Here is a 22,963-nt window from a genome sequence, read left to right as displayed (position 1 = left end):
GAAATATCCTCAGTGCATTCATTAGCCTGCCAATTGTTAATTTGATGACCACCACTTGAAGATTAGTTAGCTCTCTTGTAGTTATTAAACATTTTGGTAAAAATTTTGGTGTCGATGGTTGTGATGTAAAGTGTTACAAAATAAACGTTATGTAGTGTATTTGCATAATACTAGTATTATCTTATCTCAAACGGTGTTAGACCAGAGGACATCTTGGTAATGTAATTTGTATATTGGTGACAATTCCAATATTTAATATTAAGACTGAATAACCGTAGCTGAACATATGTGTTGATAAAAATCCAACTGACATTGGCACGTATTTCGAATATATGGCTGTATTAAGAAGTGTATTTTGTTTTGTGTCATGTGTCTGTCAGGACCTGCCTGCAATGCCCACACTGTCGGTGTATTCCTATGGTCTGGAGCAGCTAGCTCACTTGCTACTCCTTCCCAACCCCATGGAGCGCATCCACATCTCACAAGGCCGCGGCTTGTTGCAGTGTCTGCTGTGGGGGCCCCGGTACCAACTCCTCAACAAAATAATGTTGAGCACAAGCGACCCATGCACACTGGAAGAACCCAGTGAGCAGCATCATAGCCTAGCAGAAGGCAGTGGCACGGGTAGGCCAGCCCGGCAAGTGCATTTGGTAGGAAGCAAAGCGGCGCACGAGCAGCAGTCCACAGGGCTCGTGAACAGAGAGGTTGTTCTGCAAAACTGGCTGGAGTTGAAACGCACACTTCTCACCATCTGTTTTGCTGAGAAATATCTAGAACATGAGCATATCATCCGGCTTGAAGACTGGTTGTGCTGCCAGTACTTTGCATTTGCCACCCCAGCCTCAGTCTATCAAGCCCTCAGGCTAATGCAAGCAGAATGAGCGTTCATGAACATTGACATTTAGTTTTTTAATGGACTGTATTGGTTTCTTTAACTTAGCCCATGATCTGTGTTAAAAGGGGTGGAATACAGTTTTGTTTTGTTTCACATTGATGAATACACTCCATTTGCCTCAATTTTCTGATCAACCTAAAACACAGAACTGCTCTTATCCACAACAGCTGTAGAATCTGCAAAAAACTCCTATTATCCATGGCTCTCCTCTTCCTGTTATCATAAACTTTCTCATAAGTATTTGCAAAACGGCATCTTATTATCCTCGATTATTTTTTTCATGGATAAGAGAAATTGCATGGCAAACATACCATATTGTCCATGGGTTATCCGTGATTTTTCATTTCATAAAATGTGCTATGATCAAAGCGAGTTCATTGGTGGCATTTGCGATGATGACGCATTGCACGACACAACCCAGACACGCACAGGCAAATAAACTCAGACACGGGGAGACATGCAGACCGAGGCATACAGACACAGACCCTCGCAGACATGAACAGCATTTATTTGCTGCTCTGCTTTAACAAAAGGTCCTTGGCTGCATTTTTTCAATCCTCTCTTCTCTGCTCTCTTCATTTCTACAAACAACTCTCCCTTCAGCTCTTCCATCTAAATCCTTAGCCTTCTCTTCTTTTTAATTCCATTCTTCCTTCTATAATGTCCTTCCTAAAACCAATCCCTTCGTGGAATGTCTAATTCAGATAATTCTCCTTCTGATGACTTCCATTACAATTATTTTTGATGATGCCATTCAATATTTCTTCATTGGTATTATCTTATATACAGCTGACTTTCAACATCCTTCTCCACACCCACACCTCAAAAGCTTTGAACCGTCTCAATCCTTTCTCAGTGTCCTCATTTCCATGCCATGCAAAGCTATGCTCCACACCATCGTATTAACTCTCTTGTTAAGTAAACAATCTTCCGTCTTGCCGAATGGTTCTGCCACCAAGCCTTGATCATATTTCCGCTGCACACTGTTCATATTCTGTGATTAATGCACCGAAGTTCCTGAATATGTTCACATGTTCCCGCAGTTGCCCTTCAATTATAATATACATTGTTCCTACACCTTCCCATTATATTCTCATTACTTGTTTTGTTTATGTTAATATTCATACTGTTTTCCTTTGCATGTTGTTTAACCCATCCATCAACCTTTAAAGTCTTTGTTTGCCACCATCCCTTGATCATTCGCAAACCGTACATCCTTTCAGGTTTGACCTTGATTTTTTTGTATTCTGTTGCCTCAGTTATAATTTTTGCATTAACAGCAAGGCCGGTGATAATGAGCACTCCTGCTCGATTACTGTACTAATAATGCCTGGTTTCATATGTCTGCTACCATGATCACTGATTCCTGTTCCTTACACGGTCGACATATTAATCTCCAGTCTGCCTAGTCCGCCCCTATCTTAAGTATCTCCATCAACATTACCCTTTTTCCATAATAGAGGATTTTGGGTTGGATCGCATAAATATATAAACGTGTCGTTAAAACCCGACACAGCCAACTAGTAAGGGTTGTCACGTTAACAGAACATGCCAATTCGTCACTAGTACAGCATACCGGTGTGTTGGAGAGCCAAGCCACAACATTTACAAACTAAGTACGACGTTTCGCCAGTAATTACAACTAGCTTCAAACCTCTTATGGATGATATTGGTCGCGAAAGCCTCCTGTCAAAGGCCTACTCGAAATCCACAAAGCACACATACAACTAATATCCGAGTTCTATGCCCCTTTCATACAACATTCTCATTACCACTATCACTTCGCATGTCCCGCATATTTTCCTGAAACCGAATTGATTTCTTACAATAACATTTTTTGTCTTTGTATTTATTCTTCTGATGAGCAGTCTTAGCATGATCTCGGATGCATGTGAAACAAGGATAAATGTTCTATGGTCTCCGCACTCCATTGCATTTCTGCTTTTTTTCGAAAGTACCACGGCTATTTTTGTAAACGTTTCTGGACGTTTACCTTGCTAGTACATGCTTTTAAAGAGGAAATGTAGTTTTTGGTCATGTTATTTCCAATGTATTTCAGAAACTTCTGGCAACCCATTTATCCCTTCAACTTTCCTCTTCTTGGGCTTAATGGCTGTTTTTATTCTCTTTATGTTGGGCCCTTTTTATCCATGTCTACTTCTGCTTTCTCTAAACTAATGTCCTCCAGCTTTGGCTTTCCTTCCTCATAACGTTTATATGTGTACCTCTTTCATCTACTTCAAATGTCTTCTGGCTCTTGTCAATATTTCCTCATTCTTCTTTATTTTACTGCTCCCGTCTTAGATATTTCTGACATCTATAACTTTTGCGTACATCAGCTCTGTTCATTCTCTCCTGTCAAGCTCTTCAAGTTCTTTAAGAGACACGCACAAACACACAGACATTGAAAGACACACAGACGGACATGGAGGCGCACACGTGGACAAAGGCAGACACCCACAGAGACATGGATAAACATACAGACATTGATACAAAAAGAGAGACGTGGAGATGCATAAGAAACAGACATGGAGACATTCACAGAAACAAGAGACACGCAAAACAAAGAGAGATGCACAAAGACCGACCTCCCCCACAGCTACTGGTAGTATCTGTGCTATTTCGTGGATAAGAGTCACCGGTGTAGCAAATTCATCCTATTATCTGAATTTAACCCAAGGATAAGCAGAGTAAATTTACGGATAATAGAATCCATTATTCGAGTCTCCTACATTACCACGGATAAGAGGTGTTATTTCATATTTAATTGCAGTTATTTCACATCCAGAGAGTTATAATTTAAGATGATTACATTTTAGTTATTTTTATTCGCTTATTATAGAGTGGGTTGTGGGAAAGGGCCTCTTAGTCTATCTGGTCTAGCACTGATAGTGGTCTGCATTAGCAACTATAACTTGAATTATCCTCTAGCTGCACTCTTCCCTCAGCCCCTCAATGTGAACCAGTTAAAGTATTAGTCATAAATATTTCTCAAGTCCTAAGTAAAAATGTTTGCAGTACTATATAAGAAGGATTTTAGGAATAAAATGTATTGGACATCTTTACTATAGAAACTAACATGTGGGGACATTGTTGGTTTATATTTATATACTATGAAGTAGGTTGTGATAGGGTTGTAACAAGAAATGTTGATAACAGTATTTTGCATTTTAGTGATTTTTTTTTACAATTTTCAACATTATCTCATAATGTTGATATATTTTCAACATGAACCAAATCAATGAAAATCAATTCGGCAGTTTTAAATGTTTTATTGTGCCACACGTTTTACTTTGGCTGTGGCAAGTGTGCCAATTAAAAAAATAAACAATGACTAAATCTCAAGGTTGGTTTCCTGGAGTGCTAAAATCAGTAGAAATGCAATTAGAAAGTTTGAGTTGCAATATGATTTAAAGCACATGTGTGCTTTACCAAACAAAAATGTGCCTTGGGCTAATGCATTTGATTGCACATTTGAAAGGTAGGATTGTTGTGTAGGATGTGTGACCTGCAGTTCTACCAGATGGTTAATGTTGCCTTTATGCATTGGTTTTACACCAATATGTACTTTTGCTTTTATACATAAACAGTGCTTGTGCCTTTGAGAACATATACTGTGTTAACCAAAAATATAACCTTCATTGAAGCAATAACTGATTTTTTTTTATATATATCAATTAGGATATGCTGCTGTTTCATTGTTTAATAGCAATATTTCAGTTAAGTAGTGTAATTTTAGATACTACAGTCCTCTGGTAGTTATCCTTTTTGGTGCTATAAATAAGCCACATATGAAGTGTCTTATGTACATTGTTTTACTGCATTGTTACTTGATATTTCCAAAAGCTTTTTGTATTAAACTTGCACCTTATATGGATTGCGTGAGAGTCTTTTGAAGTGTAATGTTTGCTGGTAATATTTGAATTTATATATTCATATCGGTCTTGTTCTTTATGATTTGTGAAGTTAAGTTTCACATTTGCTTCCCTTGTGTAGTGCGATGTTTGGAAACAATACACTAATTACATAATTTGTCAAACAATAAGTCAAAATGTTATAACTATGTAATTTGTATGGTTCCACCATTTAACACATCACGCGTTTTTGCAAACCTAATTTCAACTGTTCAGAATGTTTTTAAATCCTCATTAATATTTAATTGGGTGAACTGTTTAGAGTGCTAAAAATGTATTACCCTTTTTATGGACTGCTCACAGTTCATTCATTTTAGTTAGAACTAGTCACTTAATTTGGCCACTTGCATTCAACACTAAGATGCAAGTCTTTAGCATATAGAGAGTGCTACATGATATATTCGACAACATTTTATTGTTCATGTACAGCAGGTGTTTTGCCCAAGACATTGGATAGGCAATGATTTGGCAGTTTTAAATATGGAAGCTTGACAGTGGGCCATTCAGCTAAGCATTTCAAAAAGCTGATATCCATGGGCAGGGATGGGCCTTGTGTACCCAAATCACATGTCAGTAGGAAATGGAAATATTGAGGTAGATCTATGTTTAGGTAACGTGCTCTATAATGCTTAATGTATCACTGGAGTTAACACACTCCATATATGCTGGCAAGGTAATGCCACGGGAGTATTACCTTTTTCAAGCTCTGCAACAACTGTTCCCGGCAGCTTTACGCAAAAAGAGGGACACATTGTCTTCAGTTAACAGGACGTATGGTAAGAGGAGGGTTCGATAAACAGCATTAAAATAATTTTATTTTTAACAGTGGTTTCTACTATTTAGAGAAGATATGAAGTATTGTGCAGTAACCAATTTATGTTAGATATAGGAACTGCAAGACTCAAAAGGCAGAAAATACTTAAGAGTTGCGTAAACAAGTAACGCTCTAAAAAGATAGATTATAAAGTGACTGGCTGAAACATGATATAATGGCAGGGAGTTTTCTATTGAAAGATGCTGAACAAATATTTAAAGTCCATGGGTCACAGCAAAAATCGGTACCACCTATGGTTGAAAAGCTGCTTAACCCAAGCTCTTAATGCTTTGGTGTTTGCATCGGCCTTGTACTGTTTGCCTTTTGGTGTCCTTTGGTCTAGCACTGGTGAGACCAAGCCATAATAAAAGAGGTTATAGAGGCCAATCAGTTTCATGGACAATGAACACAAAGCATATTTTGCATGTTTTACCGCAAGTATGTGGTTAATGCAGAATTGATGCCTTGTCATAGGTGTCTATTTAATGTTTGAACTTCTTAACACTTGTATTTATTAAAGCCTCTCTTCAATCAAAATTTAACACTTTTAGTTACATCTGATTACATTTCAGCACAAGTTGAGAATGATTTCCACATTTGGCACGAGGATTGAAACACTTGGGAGTGCTGCAGGTGATTTTGCAGCTCGTAGAATTCCTACCCCGAACTAAAAGCTAAAGTATAGTAAAGCCATCATTCGTGACCTACCTGACAGGCAATTTAAACGCATTGTGCTTCAGCATGAATGACCAAGGCTGAGGAAATCATAGCAATGTATCTGTAAGATATTTTTGGTTTCCGGAAACTTCTTTAGGAGCCGAATTCAGTTCCACATCGTGGCTGAACAACATGGTTCCAATCGTCGATACCTGAGACTGGAAACCATAAGAAAAATTATTCACAGTTCAATATGCTCAAGGCTTTAAAGGCCTCAACACAAATGTGCTATGTAATTTGGTTCCATGCATTGTTTATACTATAAATTAATAAGAATGTAATCATATGCATATCGTATGCGCTCCAGTAACTAATCTCACATTGTGCCGAGTCTGAAAACACTAGAGGTTTAAATTCTGGAAAGGCCAAGTGGCACTGGTTAGAGCACATTGTGAGCACTGGGTCATTCCAGTCACCTACATACTTTAAAGGACATCCACAACTTGGCCAGGGGACAGCCCCAGACACACCAAGACTCCCACACCAGCACCCTTTTCAAAAATGACTTGCAAAAAACAACCATCAGAATTCAAAAGCACAAGAACAGTTAAGTTGTAAACCAGAATGTGGAACATTTTAATCAGTGTATAACATGCAATACACACCCTACACTATTACATACTGTATGTCACTTATACGCAACTCTACACTGGTTGCTCGCCTACACACAACGCTAGCTGTCCGACACTGACAGCGCTGAACTAAGACAGCCAACTACGTCGAGCAGCGCAATTATCAAGTTGAGACGACAGCGGCGATGGCGACGATCTTCAGCAGCAGCGACGACTGGGATCCCACTCCAATCGACAGCCCCGAGCTCCTGCTCTGGGTCCCCTTTTATCCTGTTAGCGTGGCCTCGCTCTGCCCCGGCCACGCCCCCCTTCTGGAACCTATCGGGCTCTCGACGTGTCCCTTCCATAACCTTGACCCAAGATCCCTCTCGGGTATATCACGTGGCCTGCTGTCAGTCAGGGCTGCTACAAGCTGCAGATTCCCTTCCCTACCAGCAGCCAGCGATATGCTACTGTAGTGACCAATTCTGTGTCACTACAAACGTAATAAATGAGACGGTGCTAAATACATGTATATCAATTAGAAAATTATTCAATTTCCATAATGGACATTTTAATTCCAAAGTATTTCTTTAACTTATGCGTGCAGGCATTTGAGATAAAAAGGATCAAGATGGAAATAATTTATACCAAGGTGAATATTTATTAAGATTCACGTTTGCATGGTACACCATAGTTATAAAAGAAAAAACATTTTTACATTGTGGATCATTTTAGAAATGTTTTATTTGAACTGTGAATGCTTTAATGTGCTGTTCTCTTGGAAATTGTCTAATTTATAACTGTTTTTTATTCTATGGAGAAATTACTGAGTTCTGGAAATCGACCTGGTCAGCAAGATAAATACAAAGCTGTTCAACTACCCTGAGAAAGAAGAAATATGCTAGAGAACACACACAGAAAGCGTCTTCAACATCACCTGGCCACCAATTACACGGGTTGCACATAATATTGCCAGCTCGCTAGTCTTTAATTCTAGATTTGAAGTTTTCGTGACTGCAAGGATTCATACTGTTTTTTTTCAGTAAAGTCACGTAGGCACAAAAATTAAAATAAATTAAATCACGACGTTTCGGAGGCAACCACAAGCTTCCGTCTTCAGGTGGACGGAAGCTTTGTGTTGCCTCCGAAATGTCGTGATTTAATTTACTTACATTTTTTACCTACGTGACTTTACCGAAAAAAAACAAGGAGTAGCTTGCTAGTCCTCTTCATCCTCCTCCTCCTCCTCGTCGCTGATAATATATCTCTTCTGCTTTTTGTTGGCCTTTTCCTCTTCCTCTGCTTTACGCTTTCCCGATGTTCCCTCTTCCGTACCCTCCTGTGAAACGGTAAGGAACAACATCTTTATTTTCACCCAACTGTAAAAACACAGCTCTCTCGGCACTTTCAGGGTCATCTTGAGTGAAGCGCACGTGTCAGCCTGGAAACAGGTTTTCGTGTACGCAGTTGTAATTGACATTGGTGATTGATGACAGGAAACATTCACGCGATGACAATGGATAGTTATTATAACCACATTTAACAAAGTACGGGCTCTATTTTATCAATGGTTCATGGTATACGTTTATACTTGCATAATGCACTTTATCAGAATAATTATTCACGTGGATCATTGCAGCACTTAAGCATTTTACATTAGTCTCTAAATGTCAGAGAATCAAGTGTTTCACACATTACGATAAATGATCTTCAAAGCTGCTCTTTTGGGATAGCCATAAGAAAGCACTGGTCCTTTCTCCTTCGCAATGTTTCACCTCCCACATTGGAGGCATCTTCAGGCAGTATGATCCAGCTATGGTTTTACTACTGCTTATATACAAGTCCTGGTGGCTCAAGGAATGTGCGATAATGATTGATTCGTACTCTTCAATTGTATAGAATACACATCTACACAATAGATTACAAATCAATGATTATCACATTCTTGTGAGTTGCCAGGACTTATACATGCAGTAACAAACCCTCAGCTGGATCATACTGCCTTAAGAGATCTCCAATGTGAGAGGCAAAATGTTTCAGAGGAGAAAGGAGCAGAGCAGCTTTTAAGAGCATTTATCAAACATCAAGCCATGAAAACCTACATCAATGTTTTACATTACTTCAAACATACCTTGAAAAAACAAATGTAAAACATTCACATCAAACAGTATAATTAGGAAAATTACATGAAATGGATAACACCGAGTTATGCGATGTCCTAGATTATATATTTTCTGTAACAATACAAGGATAATCTGGAGAAATTCTTTAATTATATAGATTTTTGACACGAGACATACAAGCTGTAAGCATGCAAGGCTAACCTCATCACTTTCAATTTTCTTGGCCTTGGCTGCACGAGCATTCTTATCATCTTCAGAGCCCTCATCACTGTCGGATGAGTAAATCCTTGCTCGCTCCTCTGCAATCACATACACGCAATGCATTGTCTTTTAATAACAAAAAAGTCCGCGATCCGAAAACTCAAAGGTATGTGGAAAGATAAGATTTGGTTCATGGTTGATAATTATAATACGACACTCCTTTTGTTTTATGTTACTCTACATTAACCCACACATGAAATATAACTTGTACAGTAAATGTGTAGTGTCTTCAAAAATCACTCAGACTGACACATTGTAACAAGTCACCTGCTTACACTTTGACCTATTCTTGCACCAGTCGTAGGCACTCCTAAAGCTATCTGTACGGTCACTTAGATCTAACTTCTTCCCACTCGTATCTACGTTACACCTAACTTATCCTGCCCTCGGCAGGTGTGCTCTCAGCGTCTCCGCACACAGCGTCTCCGTACACGGCAGCTTCTACAACTCCACTGCTGCACTCACCTACGCTACCTCAGACCCGCTCACCCGTCGCGACCCACCAGAAATCCTCTCGTTCTTCACCAAGCACCCATCGTTGCCAAAATTGCCGTAGTCATAAACAAAACTTTGAAACGTTGATCAGCACATAGTGTAGAGCTCGTCGAGAGGTATACATTGCCGTATCGTTCGCCCTCAACAAACATAAAATGACGTCACAACGCAGTTCATGCTTATGGGACCTCGGGGTCCTGCCATAAGGTTCATATGTACAGTATTAGTAATTCGCCATGAGCTGAATTGCCGCACTGAATGGTCCAATTTCAGCATACACGTGGAGCGAGGCCGTACACCACAACCAAAACAATGACTCAGCCTAGTGGTGGCATGCGTGATGAGCATTAGTACAGATCTGCTGCTTTGGACTTTACTTTGTTTATGCGCTCTGTGCAAGCCAACCCTCTCAGAAATGTCATTTACACCTACATCAAATAGTAATAGAAAGGGACTGAAGCATAAATCCCTTAGTCTGCGAGACAAACCCAATATTTTGGATACAATTGATGCAGATGTGTCAATGCGTATAGTGTGTGAAGAGTTTGGAAAACAAAACATTTTGGGGCAGGAGGCACTGGGAAATACCATTGTACATAATTCGGAATATTGGATAATTCGGCAAGGCCAGAACCCCATAATTGTCAAATTAACAAGGGTTTACTGTATCTGCGTGCAGTATTTTCACTATTTAAATAGTTGTTTGCAGTGTATAACGTACTGTAACATTTGACACTGAAATCAAGCATAGCTACTTTTTTTGTCAAGCACATGGTTCCAAATTTCCAGACTGGTACAGCCTTTGGAGCGGTTTTGCTGGTTTTGCCAGATCGGATGTTGGAAGCCGGATAATCGCGCGCTGCGCTGGATAATCAATAATCAGCTGTAGTACATATGCACCGGCCATACATTTCGATGCCAATTATTGTAGATATTGGGCTGCCTGGAATTTATCCCAATGCCGGCCGGATGGAATCGACTATGACCAGAATGGCCAATGGAACGTAAAGTAATGCAACTGTTTATTAAAATGTGCACACACTACTGACCACGCATGTTGCCCTTGAAACGGTTCTTGATAGCCGCGAGGCTTATGGCCTCCTCCCCTTCCTCCTCCTCCTCTTCGAAGCGGTCCGACTCCAGGTAGTTGGAGCTCAGACCCCGCATGTGTTGCTTTTCGCGCTGCCGCCGCTGCTGAGATTCACGTCGGATCGATGCCCGTAGACGCTCTTCTTCTTTCTGTATCAACACCAGTCAAGAATTTACATTAAGAGTATAAAGATACACCAGCTCATTAGCATTGATCCTTATACGCACAATGCACGCAAAAATATACACGCGTGGGTCACCTTAATCATCTCAGTCCGTTGGGACTCGGGGTCCTTCCCAGCGATGGGCAGAATTCTGATCTTCTGTGTTTTAGAGCAGCGGTCTGCCAGGGACAGCGTCATCTTTCTGTGCGTGGCGCTGTCTGTTGAATGAGGTCTGCGGTGCACAAATACAAATTACACATCAGTATTAAACATCACAGCTCATTCAGTTTAACACGTAGGCTTTCGCGGCCAATATTATTCATAATAAAGGTTTTTGAGTTAGAAATCGCGTTATTTATAAATGTGTCGCAAACCTCCACTACCCGACACGACCAATCAATACTACACCACACCAACAAGAATGGAGTTTGCAAAGAGTAGGTCCAGAATTGGTCTACATACCACTCGTCACTGATGTTAGCCGTGGCTAATAACCAAACTCGGTTATCCACAATTATACCGCTGTGCGCGAACCACTGTACAAACACCCTCCCTACAGTGCCATTAGATTATTAGACACAGATGTCAAGTTGAACACACATTTTCTTGTTCAAGCAACCATTGCACCTATCTTCATAAATAAAGAAGTCCTCATCATCAGAACGCGTAAGTGACAAAGGCCGATTGTGCCAACCAATGTCCACGTTCCACTGTATATGAAACCTCGCCGAACCGCAGGGGTTACGTTCCTGAAAAATGCTATGTTGGGCAAAACCGGGTTCGACAAATCATAGACCTTATGGGAAAAACAGGGTTGCGTTCGTGGGTTGGAAATTGTCTCAGTCTCAATGCTGCCTGTAGGTCACATTTACTCAAATTAATTCAAGGGTGTCCTTCGACAAGAGAATGGCAATGTAGTTATTCAGGAACTGCTGATGAATTTGCATATTGTACGAGGTTGAGTGCTTTTTATATATAATGCATGATGATAACATACTTAATGTAGATTCACACCTCTGTGAAGAGTGGTAATTAAACAGTTCTTACCGGAAGGTGAGTTTGGTGCGGAAGACTGCCTGCCCCTGCAGCCCAGTGCCCTGGCGAATGAAGAGATGGTTGTGGTCGCCTTGCAATGGGGCCTTGTGGACATCAAACACCTCATTTCCCAGATGCAGTGACATGCTGTTCACAACAGTAGATATTACACAGTTAAGCAGCAGACCATTATCCACATAACACAGATAAGTACTGAATCTCGTAATCAAATCCTTGACAAAAATGCTAAAAATCTGATTCTAAATAAAGAAAACCAAATAATTTAAATGGCAATAAATTAACCATTGTATACCTAATTAATTTTTAAACCTCTGCTATAGTAGGACTAATAAAAAATTAACCCGTAAAAACAAAGTTTTTCACTATAAATCCTTTATATGCGTGGCGGCTAGAGTCCTCTCGTCCTCTGGCTTGAGATGGCTGCCACCTATGGGTCAGATGATTGCCTGCCACCATTAAGCAATTGGTAATTAAATATAAAAAAAAAATTTCCTAAAAAGTGTAAAGTTATGGAAAAAAATTTTCACGAAAATAAATTGTCACACACGAGTCTGTGTGCAAAATGTCAGCTCGATTGGATCACGGGAAGTGGGTTAAAAAACGACCGAAAGATTTGCACGGTCGTAAGCACGCAAGCAAGCAAGCAAGTGAACTTAATATAAAGGATTTAAAAATGTATATCATCTTTGCAGTGATAATTATAATGAAATAAATGTCACACGCAAAGTAATTAGACTAAGACCTCGGTTTATGACGGGGATGCATTCCTTAAAAGTGCGACGAATATCAAAATGACGTAAATCAAAGCAATTTACAGGTAGATGGAGACGAAGGCTGAGGTCACAGATACGAGAAAATTTCACATCTAGGCCTGATTTAAAAATAGTTTTCTTTAACCTGAAAAATTAGACCACATCCGTAAAGTATAGATAAGTGACTGGGCATAAGATTGTTAATCGATGCCAATTTCCCAAGTAAAGTTGGTTTACAAAAGTGGGAACATAGATTTAAACTGTATGAAGAAATGGAACAAGGCTAGTTTAGTGAGGATGGGGCTGCTCTATGGCAGTCATCTCGGAAGACAAATAGAAGCAGTGTGACGTTTGTGCGGATCCAGTACCTGCCATCGGACCAGCGGATGAAGCGTGCATTACTTTCCTTCACCTCGTTTCCATCATCATCCCGTATCGTACGCCACCTTATTGTGTTTTCAACCTGTGGTATAAGAAATGAGGCACTCCGGAATGCAGATCATGTTTATAATTTCTTAATTTAACTAATTTAACTCTCATTCCACTATGGGTGTGGCATGTGAATGGAGTAATTTAGCCTGGTATGGGCAGGATGTGGGTTCGATCCAGACCCTGATGCCTGTATATTTGTATTCTGCATATAAATGCATATTTAGAAACATGCATTATATGTATTTGACAACTCTAAATTCCCACATATGAGGAGCCAGTTCGTTGAACTACCATGTGTGGCCAGGTCATCTCTGAAAAAGAATAACTCAGAAGAATCTACCTGATCAAATAAAAAAAAATGTAGTCTACGATAAATCCTATGTGACGGATCTTACACAAAGTTCAAGTAATAAATGATGGGTGCCAGATGCAAAATAGATCCACAAATATTGTTTAATCACCTCAATAGTTCCCCTGCTGTAGTGTTTACAGCTTCACAGATGATGAAAGTATCATGTCACGCATGTGATAGGTCCAAGGTAAAGAAACAAAATCAGTATAGTGGTATTCATTAAGTTTCTCCCATTGGAGGAAAGTACTGATTTCGGTCATGCACACACACACATATTTTCCTCTTTATCCCTATCTCCTCTTCAAGCAAGCCTCGCATACTTGAAAATCATGAGATTTGTATGTAGAGCTACAGGTTCAATGATATAGGCTCACCAAAATTAATTTAAGAATATCGTTATGGCATTAGGTATAATTGTGAAACAGGAAAAACCTTTCGGATGACAGAAATTGGTCAAACTAATTTTTTTTTAATTTTTAGTTTATTGTGACGAAGAACAAATAACAAACTAGATTAACGATCAAAACACCATTTACCTTCAATTTCAATCTCGTGCGTCCCTCTTCGTCCATTGTCTCATCATCTTCGAACTCATCTTCATAATATTGGGGATCAAATGGCCTGTTGAAAGGGATAAACATTAAATACACTGAGACCTGCATGCAATATGTACGCCATGGTGGAAAGATGTTAATTACGTCGCCTGGTATACAGGAGGTCGTGGGTTCGATCCAGACCCTGACGCCTGCTGCTGCTGTATATTTGAAGTTTGCATATTCTCCTCGTAGTCGCGTGGATTTTTCTCCAGGTCCTCGGGTTTTTCCCTCCATATTTAGAAACGCGTTTAGAGTATTTGGCTGGTATAAATGACCACGTGATAAGCCACTTTTGTTGAGCTATCACAGGTCATTTCTGAAAAACAGCAATGTAGCTCAGTGGGCCTTACCTGGTAAAATAAATAGTTTTTTTTAAGTTTAGTTTTTAATGGAGCATATGCTGTCCAGCAAGTACATTTCCATCAATGTTTAAGTCATAAGAATGTAAAATACATGTCACAGTCATGAGAATGCACACATAAGAAATTATGTCCTGGATCCACCTAATATGATCCAAGGCAAAGTGCTGGAATATAAAAAAAGAAATAAATAATGTATGCATGTTTAAGACAGCAGTACTGTCTGTGTTACTGTACGGGTCAAAGAGCTATACCAAGTACATGATAAAAAGAACTCCTTGATTTTCATACAAGGATGGGGTAAGTAATTTAGATGTACATTGAGAACATGGGGGAAGGAAACATGCATAGGTAAATAGAAAGTGTATGTTACGATGCATAGGGAACATGTGCAACAATGCAACGAGTTGATTTTCAAGTGAGGTATTATGAAGAAAAGACCTTGAGTTAAATGGTAGGATACTCTAGGATCGAACATTAAGGTTCAATGTTAACTGTGCATCAGTTTCAGGTTATAGTAAAAGGAAGCAACGGGTGAGGCGTGGTGGATTAAACGGAATTATGATGCATTTGTGATGTTGGGTGCAGCTACTGACAGTTAACATGGAGACTGGTTAATTGAATTTTCATGAAACTCAATTCACATTAAAAAGGACTTCATGCCTTGATGGAGTAAAGTGCTAAATGCAGTGAATACATTATTCAGAGGTTGTGAAGGATACTTGGAATTTCATGGCAGGATAATTTAATTTCGAAGCACACCAGAACGTGGTAGAAAAACATTGCAGACATAATGAAGAAAGGGAGATTACAACGATATATTTGTGGAATGGAGGGTTGGTTACCAAGGTAAAGACTCCGGGAGCCAGAGGATAGGCTACTGCAAGGGAGAATCTCGTAATTTTAGCAACATATGCAACCATTGCAACATTTCTCTCAAGGGTGAAATATTGTAATGGTTTTTTGGCAACATGTGTTGCGTGGCATCCATAGGATTACATAACTTCCTTGGTTCTGCCATGTGAAGAAAAAATATAAATATCCCTGTATATTGTAAATTTGACTAAAATTAGAACTTTGCAAAGTATATAAGTGCACGTTTCGCTAAAAATAGATGGCATCTAATGATATAGGTTCAAACATTACTTTGCATCCAAAAAATAATTTAGTGAAATGTTTAACATGGTAATTTTAAATTAAGTGTTACCTCCTTGCCTATTCTTATTTCATAACATACTGCCTCAATACCATGGATGCCACGAAGTTATATTTAGGCTACTTACATAAAAATTTTAAGCAAAAATATTATCTACCAAAACATATTCAGAGATTAGCCTTCAGAGTAGATGCACTAGCTACATCATCACCAAGGCAGAGCATTTTTGGAAGAAATAAATGCGACTTCGAATTAGTGCCAAACATAATTTAATAGCATGTCAATGATTGCTCGACGAGACAACATAACAGCAAGGCCCCAAGAAATCACGCACCTTGTTTCCACGCTGAGGAAGTTGGGAAGCTTGACAAAGTACAGCTCGTTGCCAAGGTCTGTGTTCACTTTGGGGATCTCTACCTCGATGCGAGTCTCTGGAGGAGGTGCCTCAGTTGGCTCTTGTTCACCATCTTCTCCGTCCTACACACCAGCAGAAAGTGTGTAACACGTAGGTAGCACACACGAAACACACATGCAAGCCTATTTCACATAAACACATAATAATGTATATGTAGTGACATAACTGGATGTCAACATGCTGGGTGCAGTGCCAGCCCTAGAGGGGCCCGGTGAACGCCGAATATAATAGCACTAGATGGCACCATGCTTTACGTGCAGTGCCGCCCCGACAAGACAGAGTGTGTGGGTGCCGGCTGAAGGATGAGGTTACGTGAGGCCATGGCACTCTGGTTGACCTGGGAAGACACTTGACCAGTTAAGTTGACAAAGGGGCCCCAAGAGGGGGCTAGGGGTGGTCACGTGATTGGGACCCAGATCCTTCCCGAGGATTCTGGAAGATGGACGTGGCCAAGGGCGGAGCCGGCCATGCCACAGAGAATATAAGCCGGGTCCCCGGGAGGGACCAGGGTGGTTGTTGTTCATCCTGGAAGAACCCTTCATCTACGATCTCTGTTCAATGAGTCTCCAACACGTGGACCCGGGCCGAAGCTGTTGGTCCCGGTCCGTAGCAGCAATTTCGTTGTAATTAGTGTAGTTAGCCTGGTGGTCACGACTATAGGTTGTTATTCTGTTAAGGGGAAAGTTACCCCGTGTGTTGGAACTGAATAAATGTGTTGCCTCCAGGTCGACGTCTGCGACTCAGTTGAACCCATTACATATGTAGTTTTAACTTAAATTATTTTACTTAAAATGTAATAATTTATATTTCAGAAAAATAAATCTCACATTTTGTTTAATTAAAACAACGGTAGAAAGTTGATAAATAATTCAACTATACACTGATCTGCAGGAAATAAGACAAATGCAGATTGTACATACCAGGAGCACACAGTGAGGAACACAAATACATCAGAAATTTGTGTTCTACCTTAAGACATCATTTGCAATAACGATTTCACCACAACTTTGCTATAAGTTGGCTCGGAGACAACTGTATTAAACCGAATTTGCAGTTTTTGTTACTCACCAGTGGCCGACCAGGTGTAGCAGGCTTTCTTTCCTCATCGCTGTCTGACGAGATGTCATCCGCATCACCAAACAGGGTGTCCACTGTGGCTTTCTTATCTGAGGCAGGAGATGGGTGTTCAACAAGTACAGAAACATAATGTTGTGCACTGCAGTTCAATGGACAAGTATAATAATTTATATTTAACACTAACACGCAAGACACTTAAATGTATGAGAAACACTGCTTTTCCACATATATGCAAGCCCTAATATATGCAAAAGTATGGAAATGTTTAAATAAAGGTATCTCCATACTCAATGAGTCTGAGAAAATGTTTGCAGTTCAAAGCGTTTTTTTTAGAAAATCCACATTATTCACAGGATAATTTAACTGTAAACAGATATTAAGCAAGCTGAAACTGTCATTTATCTACGGGAGGAGTAATGCACGTAAACATCAGTTCAATTACCAACCGCAAGAAAAAGTAATCCTGTTAAAACATGAGATGTGAAATCCTTATTAAACTCGAACATGAACACAATGATAACCAAACAAACGGCATGAGTGCAGTACATGGCAAACTTAATTAACTTCTCAAAAGATGTGTACACGTGAATATTGGAACAGAGCTGTTCAAAAGACAATGCTGAAACTGTGCTTTATTAGCCATATGTTACAATGGCTTGGGTTCTACCTTATTCATCAGCAGACATGATCAACCTGTGATGCAACAATTCACCCAGAACCTGGATGAGTGGACTATCTCCATGGTAAACGTACTTTCAGATGCATTTCTGCCCTTGAATGCCATGTCGTTCTCTATCGACATGTCCTGCCGAAACCCACTTACTTTTCTAAATAAAACGCCTATAACCTATTATCTCAATTTTTTCTTTTTTTTTATCTCTCTCTCAATGTTATTCCGAGCATCTCTCCATACTTTTTCATGCCCCTTTAAGATTTTATTATATTTTCCTCATTAATGTCCACATTTCGGATCCATATTTCACAAGTAAAATGCACCGATTCAACAGTTTCTTCTTTGGTCACTTGATACGTTGCTTCGCACTATTAAGTTCAGCTTATAAAATAACTTTCATCAGCTCTGTCCACCTCCCTTTCTCATCATTTTGATTCCAGTACACTTCAATAACGGTCCTAGGTACACGTTATTGTTTTCCAGTTTAATCCTTCCAAACAATATCTAATTATCATGACCTTTATTTTCCTCAAATTATTCATGAGCCCAACTTTGCAGCTGTTTTTATATTTATATTTTCAACTTTTAACACACACATTATTTGCTCGCTCCCAAAGGGAAACCACAGACAAGCCGGAAGCAGTAGTTTCTAAAGTTTTGTGTAGTTAATTTTCTCTAATTCCTTACCAGTGGATGTGTTCTACTCCTCTCCTTAAAATATGATGTACTCAATGCTAGTGGCCAATGTGGTGACATCGAGATGTTTAGGAATGTACCTGCTGCAGTGTCAGAGTCGCTGTCAGAGCCGGAGTGCGTGGCCACAGTCCTCCTGGGCTTCCGTCCAATTTCATCTTCACTGTCGCTACCACGCGCCGAGTGTTGCTCTGTATCTGCAAGTATGTGCGCATATGTACACAGGTGTCAAATAATATCGAGCAAGATCGTAATTCGGTTGATATCACAATGCTAACAGCGTTATTATTTTCCATACCATGTGTGCTTTATTTAGGGTAAGTGGAGTCAATGTAAAATTTGATAGAATGGGCACTGAGGGTATGAAACGTCCTCCAAATATTGTACAGTACTTTATAACTTGCTAATGAAATAAGTGTCTAAAAGCTGTGTCATGAAAAAGCTTCACAATTATATTTAACCACGTCATTACATTTTTATATTTTATGTTAAACTAAATGTTATTACATTATGAATTACATATTGTTTAGCAACAATTCGATTTTAAATATCCTCATTACGGTAATATGCATGGGTATATAAAGCATGGCTTTAAAGGCCAATAACTGTGAATATAGTAAGAATGTTAAACAGTTTTCAGTTAAAATCCTAAGAAACATATCACTCCATCAATAAGTCGTGGTGGCCAGTTTACCAGATACACGCCGACTGTCTTCATGTTCATTGTCAGAATGAGCCCTCTCCTCGTCAGACTCCTGGGCTTTCTCATCCTCCCCTGCAGAGCGGGGGCTCGCGTGCTCCCTGTCCGAGCCCTCGGCTGCTGATCTGGGGCTTGAGGGACCCCACAGGTCGCCCTCGTCCACATCTGTATTCAGGCCCCCCTCACTGTGCCTGTCCTCCACATCCGAGGGACGGCCGTCCTCAGAGCGGCCGCTCTGTGGTTCTTCTGCATCAGAATGGTGGCCCTCGGACACGCTGTGCTGCTCCTCTGCGTCCGAGTGGTGGGTTTCCGAGCCGCTGTGATGCTCCTCCGCATCAGATTGATGGGCCTCGGAGCCGCTGTGGTGCTCCTCTACGTCTGAGTGGTGGCCCTCCGATCCACTGCGGTGTTCCTCCACGTCCGAGTGGTGGGCCTCTGAGCCACTGTGGTGGTCCTCTGCATCAGAGTGGTAATTGTCATCATTGTGTGCAGACGCGACTGACGCGGCTGACACGGCAGAGTGCTCGGAGTGGTTGTCACTGTGCCGGGAGGCAGCGTCTTCGTCACTGTCATCACCAAACAGCTCCTTGTTGCTGGGTTGGGCTACTTGCCTCTCATCATCCTCGTCGTCTTCCTCCTCCTCACCAGCACCCTCCCGCTCACTCCCGCTCGCTGATCTCCCGCTCAGAGACTCCGCCCGTTCATGCTGTTGCTGTTGCTGATGCTGCTCATGCTCAGACTCCGAATCGGAGCCAAATACTAGGAGGGCATAAACAAAAACGAGTGACAGATGCTCGTGTTAATTATTTGTCATGTTTTTTTATGATTACATTCAAATTATTCACGTACTACAACTCTACTTGGCTATAATTATGGGAAGAAACATGCTACTGATAATTGTTAACTGCGATCATATCGCATGACGGTGATTAAGTTATATTTGTGTGTACAGCTCATCACCGATTATCTCGGCTGCTTGCAACATTATCCGGCGGTCCTGGACCGATCCGGCGAAATCGGCACTACGTGTGTGGTAAAACAAGTAGCTATGCTTGATTTCACTGTCAAATACATTATACACTACGTAACTGAAACAATGAAAATAATGCACGTATGTTTTCATGACTAATGGGTACAGTAATACAAAAATGAAAATATAGAGTGCGATCTGGCGTTCGCCGGAGCACCGGTCTAAAGGCTGCATCAGTCCGACGATCGTCAAACACAAAGTTGTTGAAACAAGAGCGTAGTAATTCTAGATTTGAAGTTTTCGTGACTGCAAGGATCCATACTCAAGAGTAAAGAGCGTAGTAGTACATACATCATCACATGCAGAGTCTTGGAGTGGTACGGTACAAGTAACTTTTTACCGGACATTTATGTCTATTTACGTATATTTAATGTTATTCAAGAATGTGCAAAAGTAAGCTATTTTAAATAACTTTGTGATTATCAGCCGTTTGTGTAAATTCCGGCGCCCCCTTCTCCACGAACAACTGATGACCTCCTGAACTCATGTCCAGCGAGTTCGAATTCCGCTCACGGCCAACACCGGTGATGATTATCTGAAGCGGTCCTGGGCCCTCCCCCAGGTAGACTCGGCCTCAAACGAGTACCCGGTGCGATGTGTAGTAAAACGTCGCCACGAGGGAGACAAAGGCGGTCGGGCGTGGTGCTGGCGTCTTGTGTGCCCGTGCCGGCCTTCATAGGCACTTGCCCCAACAGTCTATTAAAGATACCCGGGTGGGTGGGTTGGGGGTTTTTGTCTTGTTTAGGACTATTGTTTATCTCGAGGACATTGTTTACATCTAGGAGACTGTTTACATCTAGGACATTGTTTATTGTTTATCTCGAACACTGCCCCACGCGTCCCGCGAGGCCTGTCCGGGCACGGGCCCCGAACCCCGCCTTGCCTAGCCGCGCTACCGGGAGAAGCGCGGGTTCCCCGGCCGCGCGTCGCTATCCGAGGCGGGGGGGGTCGGAGGGGGTCGGATGGGGTGGGGAGTCGTGGTGGTCACCATGGGACGCGCGCTCCGCCTCGCTGTCGTCGTCGCTGCCGAAGAGGCCGTGCATGTCCGCCATGGCGAGCCGTGCTCGTGCGACGCGCCGTGGGGGGGGAGGTTGTCGAGGCGGCAGCTTTCAGTGGGCTAGGCCACAGCGGTGCGCGGTGAACGGCGCAGTACGCGACTCCTCGATTCTATGGCGATCGATTCTCGTGCGTCGACTACGGCTGCGTCAATTAGCGGAGTCGATCCATTATACTGGTAGGAGTCGTCCTGGTTACACCAGCCCACAGGGGGTTATTGGTGTCCGTCGTGCAGGGAGGGGCTGGGTGGGAGGGAGGGGCCGGGTGGGGAGGGAGGGGCTGGGTGGGGAGGGGAGGGCTAGGTGGGGAGGAGCTGGGAGGGGAGGGTGGGGAGGGGCTGGGTGGGGAGAGGCTGAGTGGGGAGGGGCTGGGTGGGGAGGGTGGAGCTGGGTAGGGGGTGGGAGGGGTGGGGCTGGGTGGAGCTGGGTGGGGAGGGGCTGGGCTGGATGGGGAGGGTGGAGCTGGGTGGGGGGTGGGAGGGGTGGGGCTGGGTGGGGAGGGGCTGGGTGGGGAGAGGCTGGGTGGTGAGGGGCTGGGTGGGGAGGGTGGAGCTGGGTAGGGGGTGGGAGGGGTGGGGCTGGGTGGGGCTGGGTGGGGAGGGGCTGGGCTGGATGGGGAGGGTGGAGCTGGGTGGGGGGTGGGAAGGGTGGGGCTGGGTGGGGCTGGGTGGGGAGGGGCTGGGCTGGGTGGGGAGGGTGGAGCTGGGTGGGGGGTGGGAGGGGTGGGGCTGGGTGGGGCTGGGTGGGAGGGGTGGGGCTGGGTGGGGAGGGTGGAGCTGGGTGGGGGGTGGGATGGGTGGGGCTGGGTGGGGAGGGGCTGGGTGGGGAGGGACACTGGGGTATTGCATGTCAGAGATTACATCCTTCACAAATAGGATCAGATCACGAATTTTATGTACTGTGTTGAATCGAACCTGGATCTTGTGTTTGCTCATGATTTTGGAAATCTTTTTGGTGACTCCTGCCATATATGGCAAGGTGATGGTTTTGATTGGGTCCTCATGTGGTTCTCTCCCAACGGTTGGGGTGACAGCTTTACGGATTGTGCAATCCGAAAATCCATTCATCTTCAGGGCTTGATGTACGTGCTCCAGTTCATTGAGGAATTGGTTTCCGTGCTCCAGTTCTTGTTATTTTATTATTTATTTGAAACAATACGCTTGAGTAGTCGCCCCCCTGCTGCTGCAATTTACACTGCTCCCAAGACAACCATGAGTCATCATCACCCCCTATTTCGCTACGAACATTTGCTCCCACAATTCTTCTCCATTCAAATATCCCACAATTTAACCGTCCTAATGCACATTTTATAGCGGCACTCACTGCCGCCCCACGGCTGTAGCCTTGACAGCGCATCGGCATTGTTATGTCTAACAACCTGCCCTAAGCTGTACTATAAACTGAAATTCTTGCAGCCTCTCAATCCAATGGGCCAATTGGCCAGATAGTTGGTCCATCATTCGGGCATATTGTAAGGCCGCATGGTCGGTATGCACAATAAACGACGTCCCGTATAAGTAAGGTCTAAACGCTGTCACAAAATTCATGACTAGAAAAAGTTCCTGGTGAGTCATGCAATATTTGTTCTCCG

At 42.1% G+C, this 22,963-nt stretch overlaps 2 protein-coding genes across 2 annotated transcripts in view; one reads left to right on the top strand and one right to left on the bottom strand.

The window, feature by feature from the left end:
- The window catches only part of PEAK1 (pseudopodium enriched atypical kinase 1), a 32,246-nt gene extending 27,478 nt beyond the window's left edge, over positions 1–4,768 (top strand). Inside the window, exon 7 of the mRNA XM_061557946.1 lies at positions 381–4,768. Within this exon, the coding sequence (XP_061413930.1) occupies positions 381–881 (501 nt within the window). The 3' untranslated portion in view covers positions 882–4,768. The remainder of the gene's footprint in view (positions 1–380) is intronic.
- Positions 4,769–7,532: 2,764 nt separating this feature from the next.
- LEO1 (LEO1 homolog, Paf1/RNA polymerase II complex component) lies at positions 7,533–21,500 on the bottom strand. The gene is made up of 12 exons (XM_061557945.1): positions 21,306–21,500; positions 19,282–20,046; positions 18,671–18,784; positions 17,213–17,310; positions 16,064–16,206; positions 14,155–14,239; positions 13,203–13,297; positions 12,074–12,208; positions 11,123–11,258; positions 10,823–11,012; positions 9,219–9,316; positions 7,533–8,233 (listed from the first exon to the last, which is right to left on the bottom strand). Exons 1-12 carry the CDS (start codon positions 21,367–21,369, stop codon positions 8,114–8,116), a joined length of 2,043 nt encoding a protein of 680 aa, XP_061413929.1. The 5' UTR covers positions 21,370–21,500; the 3' UTR covers positions 7,533–8,113.
- Positions 21,501–22,963: the final 1,463 nt, after the last annotated feature.

This window comes from Lethenteron reissneri, chromosome 24, assembly GCF_015708825.2.
Source record: "Lethenteron reissneri isolate LAM-NWPU_2019-01 chromosome 24, ASM1570882v1, whole genome shotgun sequence".
NCBI lineage: Eukaryota > Metazoa > Chordata > Hyperoartia > Petromyzontiformes > Petromyzontidae > Lethenteron > Lethenteron reissneri.
Note: the sequence above shows the minus strand (reverse complement) of the source record. Positions and strands in the feature narration are given on the sequence as shown.